The 12451-nt window shown below is 37.8% G+C and overlaps 1 protein-coding gene across 1 annotated transcript; it reads left to right on the top strand.

Moving 5' to 3' along the window:
* Nucleotides 1-1100: 1100 nt before the first annotated feature.
* Nucleotides 1101-11619, top strand: atp1a1b (ATPase Na+/K+ transporting subunit alpha 1b). Its single transcript, XM_060929760.1, has 22 exons — nt 1101-1187; nt 4231-4338; nt 4434-4493; nt 4577-4780; nt 4877-4990; nt 5442-5576; nt 5695-5812; nt 5923-6191; nt 6315-6623; nt 6857-6991; nt 7299-7494; nt 7600-7775; nt 7853-7989; nt 8604-8754; nt 9007-9175; nt 9259-9413; nt 9493-9616; nt 10629-10774; nt 10864-10994; nt 11102-11203; nt 11321-11412; nt 11511-11619. The coding sequence occupies exons 1-22, from the start codon at nt 1176-1178 to the stop codon at nt 11537-11539; spliced, it is 3072 nt and encodes a 1023-aa protein (XP_060785743.1). The 5' UTR covers nt 1101-1175; the 3' UTR covers nt 11540-11619.
* The last annotated feature ends 832 nt before the right edge of the window (nt 11620-12451 follow it).

Here is a 12451-nt window from a genome sequence, read left to right as displayed (position 1 = left end):
CTGAAAGAAGGAAACAGGCTACTTGTATAGTTATGATCACATTTTTTCACATGAGGTGATCACATTTCTTGTAACCTGTGTTTGACAATTTGTGATAAACACAGAATCTCATCTCATCTCATCTCATCTCATTATCTCTAGCCGCTTTATCCTTCTACAGGGTCGCAGGCAAGCTGGAGCCTATCCCAGCTGACTATGGGCGAAAGGCGGGGTACACCCTGGACAAGTCGCCAGGTCATCACAGGGCTGACACATAGACACAGACAACCATTCACACTCACATTCACACCTACGGTCAATTTAGAGTCACCAGTTAACCTAACCTGCATGTCTTTGGACTGTGGGGGAAACCGGAGCACCCGGAGGAAACCCACACGGACACGGGGAGAACATGCAAACTCCGCACAGAAAGGCCCTCGCCGGCCCCGGGGCTCGAACCCAGGACCTTCTTGCTGTGAGGCGACAGCGCTAACCACTACACCACCGTGCCGCCCTAAACACAGAATATCACTGAATTTAAGAATGTGCCACTAATCACTGACAACCCAAAAGAAAGACATGGTAAAGGGAAATTTATATGCTGTATAGCCACCTAAAGGTTAATTACACATAGAGTTATCAGTGCAACTTCACTGGAGCTTATCATTTTATCAGCTGACCTGGTTACCCTTAAATGAAGCCTTAAAATTAAATATGGTTACCCAGGTTGTGGCCAAATCAAGAACTGGTTATGGCTAAAAGTATATTGTGTTTATGCAGTGTGTTGTTGAAGATATTATTTATCGCTCAGTTATAGTGAACCAAATAAACTGAAAGGTGGGTATTCAGTACTGGGCTTCCAAACTTTCATTCATTCCTTCATTCTCCTGGTCAGGATGGTGGTGGCTCCGAATACTATTCTGGGAACACTGGGCATAAGGTGGGAGTATATATTCTTCATGGGTAGAACCGGGGACCATGTGGGATAGATGCAGCCTCGCGAGACCCCAAACCACGCCCCTAGTCCCCGTGTTACCACGGCACCCGCAACATACGTCATCAGACAAGCAGCTTCAGCTATAAAACAAACGAATTTGTGCCGCTGCTGTGCAGGCGAGCGAGTTTAAAGTGCGTGACTTTCTTTTAATCACAACAAGTCTTGGGAAAGTTGGAACTTCAGCGGGTGACAAGCAAAGATGGGACGCGGAGTGAGTAAAACTTAATAACCAGTTATAAACCTCTTAGGTGTGAACTAACCAGATATATTAGTGAGTAGTATTTTAAAACTATGCTGTTAATGAGAAAGATACAGATTCTATAAGTGCAGCTGGTGGTTCATGGCCAATTTGTTGCCAGTTTAAGAGAGATAGATAATTAGTATCCAGTCTGCTCTTCTCTACCCGCATTCAACGTTCATTTAATCTAAATTGTTCATTAAACGTCATGGATTATGTGGAAAAACTTTGACATGGTGTAAGATAGTCTAGTACAGTATGTAAACATGACTGCAGTTTCAAACTGCCACAAAATAAATACTTGTCCAAGGTAGAAATGATAGCCTACTATGTTCATCTGATATTTATATTTATGAAATATAGGTTTCTCTCTTTCTCTAAGCATTACTTGCCATAGGCTTGTGCTGTTCATATTCAGAGACAAGTGCAAACAAAAAGCATTCTCAAAGCCATCCTCCTGTGTGCAAAACTTCTATCCTCTGTCCCAAGTGCTTTTCTGAACTTAAATTTTTTTATTTAAAATATTGTTTACTGTGTTATAATAATAATAATAATAATAGTAGTGGTGATGGTGTTAGTAGTTTGCTTATAAGGATGTAAAATTATTATTATTATTATTATTATTATTATTATTATTATTATTATTATTATTTTCAAATAGTCTTGTAAAACTGTAACCAAAAAGATTTGACAGTTTGATCATCTGTAACCTCTGTTAATTATGAACTATTTTAATATGCTTACCTAAAACATTTTACAATCTTATTTGATATATGGCATATATAATCATATTAGTTTCTTTCTTAAGAACCACTTTATATATATTTCCCTAAAAATAAAGGAGCTTATGTATACTATAATGCAGGTGTGTTCTTCAGTGGACTGGACTAGGCTAGATAATTCAAATAAATAAATAAACCTTTTCTGAAATACTTTTAATTTTTTTTTCACAATGGAGAGATCCAGTTACCAAGGAGCCAAACATATAAACTGTGTGATGACTAAACCTATTTTATAGTTTACTCTTAAAATGATATGTATGGATTAAAGTTTTATTTGGTTGCGACAGGTGGGAAGGGTATCATTCCATTGAAATCTGATGAAAAAGCATGACGATAAAGATAGGCTTTAGGTTAACAATCCAAAAAAGAAAGTGGTCTTGTATAATCTAGTAGTTCATTCAAATGCCTGGATAAATGGTCTTATCATCCATGGCAACTGAACAACCCCTCGCTGTGAGAGGGCTGATGCTTGAGTGCTCAAATAACTTCCATCCTGTTTTGGAACGCACAGCAGCTCCTTCTTTTACTCCCTGAAGCACTCTTTTGGCCATTGTCTAATAGTAGCATGCAAGCCCTATCACAAAGTTTATTGCATTGTTACAAGTTGTTGTTGCTGTTGTCCCTCTACTTTGGGACCTATTGCGCAGCATGTTATCGTTGAATGAATTATCTCCCTCAGTGCAACAGAGTGGAACATGCTGTGCTGACTGAAATGTCCTAAATCGTTTGGAAAATTTGCTTAATAAAATTGGTCCATCACACAGTGGACTGTGAACAAGAAAATGTGAATCAAGTGCAACATAATACCTGTCATTATTTTTACTTCCTAATGAGAGCAAGCAAATCCTTTGGAATGTTGTGAGGAATTGATAAAGAAGGTCTACTAATTGTACTTCTGATCTTTTCAGCAAAGCACCATGGGTTGGTGGTGACTTCATTAATATAGGTCTTGTTATGTACAGGTTATATAACGCATACGTTGATCGGCCACAACATTGTGACCACTGACAGGTGAAGTGAATAAAGTTGATTATCTTATTACAGTGGTACCTGTCAAGGGGTGGGATATATTAGGCAGCAAGAGAACAGTCAGTTCTTGAAATTGATGTGTTGGAAGCTGGAAAAATGGGTAAGCATAAGGATCTGAGCGATGCTGACAAGGGACAAATTGTGATGGCTAGATGACTGGGTCTGAGCATCTCCAGAATGGCAGATCTAGTGGGGTGTTCCTGGTATGCAGTGGTTAGTACCTACCAAAAGTGGTCCAAGGAAGGACAACTGGTGAATCGGCGACAGGGTCATGGGTGTCGAAGGCTCATTGATTTGCATCAGGCATGAAAGCTAGCCCATATGGTCCAATCCCACAGAAGAGCTACCATAGCACAAACTGCTGAAAAAGTTAATGCTGACACCTTTCTGTTTTAGCCAGCATTAACTTTTTCAGTAGTTTGTGTATCTACTGTAGTTTGTATTTTTGCAGAAGCAGATTTAATTTAATTAACAAAAGTCTAATTAATAATTACATTCTTATTACTAATTGTAATTAGTAACAATTCTTCAGTTGACAAATCAAACTTGAAAATGTTTTACCAGTCATTTGGCTTTAGCAGTTTTATTATTTTCAGCAGAAGTCATTAAGTCCCTTATTAAACGAGTAGTGAAATATATTTAAGGTAAATACAGATAGAAATTAAAAATTATCCAGCTGACTGAATGCATTACACAGTTGGCACTGTGTAGGTCCATCTGTTTACAATGACAATAGTCATGATAATGTCTTCAACATTACCAGCTGCTACATAATAATACACTTCCTTACATACTCATACATAGCTTATGGTTTATTAAAGCTTTCTTCTATTTTGTTTGCACTATTGACGTTTTGCATAAACATAATACAGTTTTTGTAAAGTAGAGCCAGCAATTTATGATGTTTATTGTCAGGTAACGGTAATAGCCCTTCAAATTATGATTGTGCTAATACATGTTTCATTTTGTGATTGGCTGTTTATTTATTTGTTTGTTTGTTTTATTCAGAACTGTGACCATAGCCATTTTCATTTCTAATGCCACATACTGCCTCACTCTATAATCTTTGAGATGATAGTAACCTCCTTCTGCAACTTGCTTCATCTAGTGCCAAGTAATTTTGGTCATAATATGGACATTTTAAAAACTAATTCAAAATAACAATTTTCCTGAAATAAATCTTTGCGTGGTCTATACCATCATAGGGAGGAGGACGAGATCAATATGACCTGGCAGCAACGTCAGAGCAAACTGGGAAGAAAAAGAACAAGAACAGAAAAGATATGGATGAGCTGAAAAAGGAAGTGGATTTGGTAAGCATTTAAACTTTTTTTTTATTTTTATAACACTGACACTGGAAAATCAGACAAAAGTTTGAAAATTTGTTTTTGTTGATATTTCTTTTAAGGATGATCACAAGCTGAGCTTAGATGAGCTTCATCGTAAATATGGTACAGACTTGAGCAAGGTAAGGGAATTAATGTATTTTCACAGTTAAGAGAATCCATTTGACATAGAACAAGAACTTGAATAGAACATTTTCGCTCCCAGGGCCTTACAACTTCACGTGCAAAAGAAATTCTTGCCCGTGATGGCCCCAATGCTCTCACTCCTCCACCTACCACACCAGAGTGGGTGAAGTTCTGTAAGCAGATGTTTGGAGGCTTCTCCATGCTCCTGTGGACTGGCGCTGTTCTCTGCTTCTTTGCTTATGGTATTCAAGCTGCAATGGAAGATGAACCAGCCAATGATAATGTGAGGAAAAAATAGAAACAAATGGTACTTTTAGTCTGTTTTATGTTATTATATTAAATATTTTGATCACATTCTTCCCTTTGCTTTGCAATGCAGCTGTATTTGGGAGTTGTGCTTTCAGCTGTTGTCATCATCACTGGTTGCTTCTCGTACTACCAAGAGGCCAAGAGCTCGAAAATCATGGACTCCTTCAAGAACCTGGTGCCCCAGGTAACAAATTATGACCATATTTCAGATATTAAGCTGTTTTAAACATCATTTACTAATGTTTAATTTTGTATAAAATATTTGCATATTTAGAACCAAAAATGGTTTGATGAATGATCAAGTTAGATCTTCACTTATTTAGGTATTTTACAAGATTTATTCATGCATTGCAGAGTGCTATTGATTTAAAAATATTGTCAATATGTGCCTTCGTGAAACCAAAAGAATAAAGAACTGAGTGCACAGAAAGACATCAGAAGCTGTATCGTAGTATTTCCTATGTTTCTGAAAGACTGTGTAACAGTTACAGTTGATACAGTAAGTACCCAATAAATGCAACTGTAAAGAAATAGAATAATCTAAAATATTTAGAAATAGATGCAAAATAGACTTGGGTTACTCCCTGTTAAGATCATTTTAAATCTAACTTTTCATTTTAAACAAATCTTCCCAGCAAGCTCTGGTTATCCGCGACGGTGAGAAAAAGCACATTAATGCTGAGGATGTGGTTGTGGGTGATCTGGTGGAAGTAAAAGGTGGAGACAGGATACCAGCAGACCTGCGTATCATTTCTGCACATGGTTGTAAGGTAGATCTTTTTGAGAGCAGTTCAACAAATCCATTGTTGCTAACACTTACTGATTGCAAGGCCAAGACATTTACATGTTGTATCTTTATTTGTAACAATCTTTTTGTCTATTTTATAGGTGGACAACTCATCTCTTACTGGGGAGTCAGAACCTCAGACTCGCTCTCCAGATTTCTCCAATGACAACCCTCTGGAAACCAGGAATATCGCTTTCTTCTCTACCAACTGTGTGGAAGGTACTTCACAGCAATTGAAGGGAACTTGTGCATAGGATTTTGTAATATTAATCATAAATTACTGAAAGTCAGTAGAGACAATCCTGATGATGGTAGCACTTTACCTTTAGGCACTGCACGTGGTATTGTCATCAGCACTGGCGACCGTACTGTCATGGGCCGAATTGCCACACTTGCTTCTGGTCTTGAGGTGGGTAGGACACCCATCTCTATTGAAATTGAGCACTTCATCCACATCATAACAGGCGTGGCTGTCTTTCTTGGAGTTTCCTTCTTCATCCTCTCTCTTATCTTGGGCTACACCTGGCTTGAAGCAGTCATCTTCCTCATTGGAATCATTGTTGCTAATGTGCCTGAAGGTCTTCTTGCTACTGTTACTGTAAGTAAACATAAGTATGTATTTTAGCTTTAATTTTACTCTGTGATGACGAAGAGGGACTAAGTGAACCTTAATGGAAGTTACCTTTAATTTTGTTTTATTTCTTTGTTTGTGCCTCCTTAGGTGTGTCTCACATTGACAGCAAAACGTATGGCAAAGAAGAACTGTCTAGTGAAGAACCTTGAGGCTGTGGAAACTCTGGGTTCCACATCAACCATCTGCTCAGACAAGACAGGAACCTTGACCCAGAACCGTATGACTGTTGCACACATGTGGTTTGACAACCAGATCCATGAAGCTGACACCACAGAAAACCAGAGCGGAACCAGTTTTGATCGAAGCTCACCCACCTGGACCTCCCTGGCACGCATTGCTGGTCTTTGCAATAGAGCTGTTTTTTTAGCAGAGCAAACTGATGTTCCTATTTTAAAGGTATTCTTTCCCATACTCTAACACAGTGATAATTCAGGATTAGTTGTACTTGCTACTGCTGTATGTGCAAGTTGTTTGTGTATACAGGAAAACAATAAGTACATTTAACTAATGAGTTAAAAGACTGTCATAACTAGTTTGAATAACAATGGAACATATGAAAAAAGATAGTGTTGCATTTTGTTGTGTAGTGTGTACTTATTACCCAATTGATGAGCTGATCTTCCTCAAAGAGAGATGTTGCTGGAGATGCCTCAGAGTCTGCCCTCTTGAAGTGTATTGAACTTTGTTGTGGATCTGTGAAAGAGATGAGGGACAGACATACAAAAGTGGCAGAAATCCCCTTCAACTCAACTAATAAATACCAGGTTGGTCCACTGGTTATTTTAAACATTCTTTCATTTTGTAACAATGATTAACAGTAGCTGGTTTCCAAAATGGTTTCTTATGTCGTATAATATTATACAAAACTGAGAAGCAAGCTATTATCTGCCATTTTAACATGATGCTTAATTTGATGATGAACCCAGATCTAATTTCAATTAGCACTCAGTTGAATAATGCATGATGCATGTTTCAAATGTTTCAGTACAATACAGCTAAGCAGAACATTTATAAAATGTTTATAAAACATTAATTTATTTCTTATTCAATTCATTTTATTTAAACATTTAGCTCTCAGTGCACAAGAACCCAGATTCTGCATCAGATTCCAAATACTTGCTTGTAATGAAAGGAGCACCAGAGAGAATTCTGGACCGCTGCAGTTCCATAATGATACAAGGAAAAGATCAGCCTCTGGATGACGACATGAGAGAAGCTTTTCAGAATGCTTACCTGGAGTTGGGAGGGCTTGGAGAGAGAGTACTGGGTAATAACGGAAAAAGAGGAGATGAAAAGGGAGTAAGCCTATAAATAAAATTTAGTAATTTAGCAACTAACTATTGATTATTACTACTTGTACTATTGCTACCAGGATTTTGCAACTTCTACTTGCCTGAGGAACAGTTTCCAGAGGGCTTCCAGTTTGATACAGATGATGTGAACTTTCCTACTGAGAATCTATGCTTTGTTGGTCTCATGTCCATGATTGATCCCCCGCGTGCAGCAGTGCCAGATGCTGTGGGGAAATGCAGGAGTGCTGGTATTAAGGTATTGCCTAATTACTGTCTCAATAATTCCATTACTGTATTCTTAGTATTTTTATATTTGAATATTTCCTTTTTCAGGTTATAATGGTCACTGGTGACCATCCGATTACAGCTAAGGCTATTGCCAAAGGTGTTGGGATTATCTCTGAGGGCAACGAGACTATAGAAGACATTGCTGCACGCTTAAACATTCCTATCAATGAAGTCAATCCAAGGTATGATTGTTTATTTTAATGTCCAGTCCCAACTTTTGGTTTCTAAAAAACTTAATTGACTTGGCTAAAAACTGGTAGCTAACATAAATTCAAATGATAACAAATATAAAAATTTAATGTAGTGAATTTATATATTTATACAGCAAAAGCTGTAATTACAGTATCAAGGTGCATCCCACTACTGTGAAGTGTGTTTTGCTTAAAGATACAATATATTACTAAATTAAAAAAATATTTTGCAAAAGTCAAGGGAGTATTTTTTTTTTCCTTTTTCTGGTTGTAGAATTTGAGAGAAAAAAACAAAACAAAAACACAGGTGACTGCTGGCCTACTGTGCCTACTTGTTCATGAATAGCCCAGCTACTTAATCTTCTTGTCCTGAGTGCTTGGACTACTGATTTGTCCACCCCTGAACTTGAAACTAAGCGGCAGTGGACTTACAAGACTGCTGCTGAGGAACCCTGCTATAAATAACAAGCACTTAGATTATCAAGAGCAGAACACCACAATACAAGTAGCAGTTACTCAAATCCTGTAAAAGCTGAAGCTATAAATGCCTTACTACATCTTATACAATGAATGAATGAAGAGTAATCAATGTCTTTTTTTTTTAGAGATGCTAAAGCATGTGTGGTCCATGGTGGAGATCTTAAAGACCTTAGTCCAGAACAGCTAGATGACATCCTAAAATACCACACAGAGATTGTGTTTGCTAGAACCTCCCCTCAGCAGAAATTGATCATTGTTGAAGGGTGTCAGCGTCAGGTAAAACTTTTTTTTATTTTTTTGTGTATTGATATCCCATTGTCAAGAAATGTTGGGAACAATTTTTGCTTTCATCTCATGTACAATGCTGTAATCCCTGATGTGGCACTTCATGATAAAGCGTACAGGAAAATGTAATAGATATTTAATAAAAAACTAAGATATTTGGAGTGGTTTTCATGTTTTATTGCAATGGGCTAGACATCTGTCATATCTCAATCTCATTAAAGCATAATTTACTGTGTGCCACAGGGAGCCATTGTAGCTGTTACAGGTGATGGTGTGAACGATTCTCCCGCGCTGAAGAAAGCTGATATTGGTGTTGCAATGGGTATTGCTGGTTCGGATGTATCCAAGCAGGCTGCCGACATGATCCTTCTTGATGACAACTTTGCATCAATTGTGACTGGAGTTGAAGAAGGTATATAAACTGTGTGTTGATGGTATTTGCTGAAACCTGTCAAGAATGCTATGCTACTGTTAAGGTACATTTCTTCTCTTCAGGCCGGCTGATCTTTGACAACCTGAAGAAGTCCATTGCATACACTCTGACCAGTAACATCCCTGAGATCACGCCTTTTCTGCTCTTCATCATTGCTAATATCCCTCTGCCACTGGGAACTGTCACCATTCTATGTATTGATCTTGGAACAGACATGGTAAATATAAAGCCTCCCATTAACAGTATGCTTGTAATTGTAATGCCAGCTAATACTGTTCTTTGTGTTGTTTATTAAGGTTCCAGCTATTTCCCTGGCATATGAAGCTGCTGAGAGTGATATCATGAAGAGACAGCCCAGAAACCCCAAAACAGACAAACTAGTAAATGAAAGACTCATTAGTATTGCATATGGCCAAATAGGTGAGGATGCCATTGACATGGGTTACAACAATATTATATCTGAATTACATTGTCTGGTTTAAATAGCTTATTTATTTCAATTGCGTGCACAACTTTGTAAGGAAAATTTTATGAAGATAAATTGTTTCATATTAATGACTTAATGACTTGAAAGAAAATAATTAAAAAACATAAATTAAGACAAATCAAATTAACCATACAATTAGCTCAAAAGAAATGCCTCCATATAAAAGGAAGAAGAGTTAATGTGTTTCTGTTGTAGCCGGTATGCTGCAGTGGCTGAGTTGCATTGCTGGAAGATTTAGTTTACTCTACCCTTTTACTGATATCAGCTCTTTGTGAGCTTTTCCTTTTAGTGTGTTTTGTGGGCACCAGTAAAAGTAAATATTTTGTGCAGTCAACATGCATTGTAATTTACAGATACTTGGCATTTATCAGCGAATTTGATACATTTGTAAATCTCTTGGGAAATATTAGTTTGGTTTGGCCTACAGTCACACATCAGGCAATACAGTTACACACAATTTTACCGAAATATAAAGGAGGCTTGGGCGGCACGGTGGTGTAGTGGTTAGTGCTGTCGCCTCACAGCAAGAAGGTCCAGGTTCGAGCCCCGTGGCCGGCGAGGGCCTTTCTGTGCGGAGTTTGCATGTTCTCCCCGTGTCCGCGTGGGTTTCCTCCGGGTGTTCCGGTTTCCCCCACAGTCCAAAGACATGCAGGTTAGGTTAACTGGTGACTCTAAATTGACCGTAGGTGTGAATGTGAGTGTGAATGGTTGTCTGTGTCTATGTGTCAGCCCTGTGATGACCTGGCGACTTGTCCAGGGTGTACCCTGCCTTTCGCCCGTAGTCAGCTGGGATAGGCTCCAGCTTGCCTGCGACCCTGTAGAACAGGATAAAGCGGCTAGAGATAATGAGATGAGATAAAGGAGGCTTATAATATGGTAAAGACAATTTTATGTATATTCTTTTGTGTTTATTCTTTTATGAAAACCGGTTCACATTCTTCTCAGGTATGATACAGGCGCTAGCTGGATTCTTCACATATTTTGTCATCCTGGCTGAAAATGGGTTCCTGCCATCAAGACTACTTGGAATCCGTGTGCATTGGGATGACAAATATATAAATGATCTTGAGGACAGCTATGGGCAGCAGTGGGTAAGTTTAACACAGTTTCCCCAAATCAGACATTATGGTTATGTATTTCAACTGGTTGTGCTCACATCTTCCTTACTGCTTAATTTCAGACATATGAACAGAGAAAGATTGTGGAGTTCACCTGCCACACTGCCTTCTTCGCCAGCATTGTGGTTGTGCAGTGGGCTGACCTGATTATCTGCAAGACCAGGAGGAACTCTGTCTTCCAGCAAGGAATGAAGTAAGTCATGTAGAACAAATAGAGAATATAAGGAAGCTTGGACCATGGTTATGAAGGGGATATTTTCCATAATGTTACTTGGCTAAAATTGGCTTTTTTTAAATCAGGAATAAAATCCTCATTTTCGGACTGTTTGAGGAAACTGCTCTTGCAGCTTTCCTGTCTTACTGCCCAGGGATGGATGTGGCTCTGAGAATGTATCCGCTCAAGTAAGCTGAATTAAGATTTAGTTCTTTAAATATAATGTATTTGGTATTAGAAGAGGTACAAGAAAATCTTTCGATCATGTGAATAATCTAAGATTTAATTATTTGCTCTTTCTTCAGACCCAACTGGTGGTTTTGCGCTTTCCCATACTCTCTCCTCATCTTTATTTATGATGAACTCAGAAAGCTCATCCTCAGGCGCTATCCTGGAGGTAAATACTAAACTGTCTTATTTGTCCTAACCCACAATATAAAAAGTAGCATCAAAAGGCAATTATTATAATTGTATTCTTCCTCCTTTACTTTTTAGGCTGGGTGGAGAGAGAGACATACTATTAGAGCATCATATCACCAGAACTTGAGTCTTTTTGTTTAGTGCACTGATAGTTTTACTACTCTGAATTTTAACCTCTTTACACTTACCGTAAATATGCTTTTTAACCAATTTTATACATGTTTTAACTGTGTAATTTGAATAAACAATTAATATAGATGCATTTCTTTCATTTAAAGTACTTAGCAATCTCTTGTCTTTTTATTATATATTTAAGAATACATTCTGTATGTCTTGTGGTATATTTACACTGGATGGTTCTTATAACCTGATCAACAGGGAAAAGATGAGAAAAAATGGAATAATGTGGTGGCTTGGATACCATGAAGCACCTCTAAAATATTTCATTTGTAGTGAGGAAATACTTTGTGGGAGCTGAGATTAGCCTGCACTGGATGTTTCAGTTTTCCATGACGACATAGTTCCTTTTATTGGATTCATTCATTCATTCATTCATTCATTCATTCATTCAAGCCTCATTTATCCATAAAAGCTATTTATATGCAAGACCACTGTTTTATTCTATTTTGTTTTTCCTTTTGGAGAGACAGTTACACAAAGAGACAATCAGTGATGAATTGGGATGTCCAAATACACATTACACATAATGATGCACATAATAAATTAGGGAATTGATGGTTTTACACACATTATTATTATTTGTCATCATTTGAGGAGAAATAAATGATTAAATGTCTTAGAGAGGGTGAAATAATGTATTCAAGGGCTCAGTAGCTCAGCTAGGGACTATCTCCAACTTACCACCCACCATCAGACTCTGCTAGAATTTCCCAGGCTTCATTAGAATGAATTAATGGGGTGAAAATAGTGTCATTGAGTTGTCAAGCACTGGGCTTTGATTAATTGCTTCTTTACCGTGTGATAAGCCTAACAAAATATTACACCACCAGGAAAAG

The sequence above is a fragment of the Neoarius graeffei genome, chromosome 9 (genome assembly GCF_027579695.1).
Source record: "Neoarius graeffei isolate fNeoGra1 chromosome 9, fNeoGra1.pri, whole genome shotgun sequence".
Lineage (NCBI taxonomy): Eukaryota > Metazoa > Chordata > Actinopteri > Siluriformes > Ariidae > Neoarius > Neoarius graeffei.
Note: the sequence above shows the minus strand (reverse complement) of the source record. Positions and strands in the feature narration are given on the sequence as shown.

Excerpts from the sequence above, each read along its gene's own strand:
- atp1a1b (XM_060929760.1), top strand. Across the intron at positions 8,755-9,006 it reads TTGAAGGGTGTCAGCGTCAG|GGAGCCATTGTAGCTGTTAC; the intron begins GTAAAACTTTTT and ends TGTGTGCCACAG. Across the intron at positions 9,176-9,258 it reads TGTGACTGGAGTTGAAGAAG|GCCGGCTGATCTTTGACAAC; the intron begins GTATATAAACTG and ends TCTTCTCTTCAG.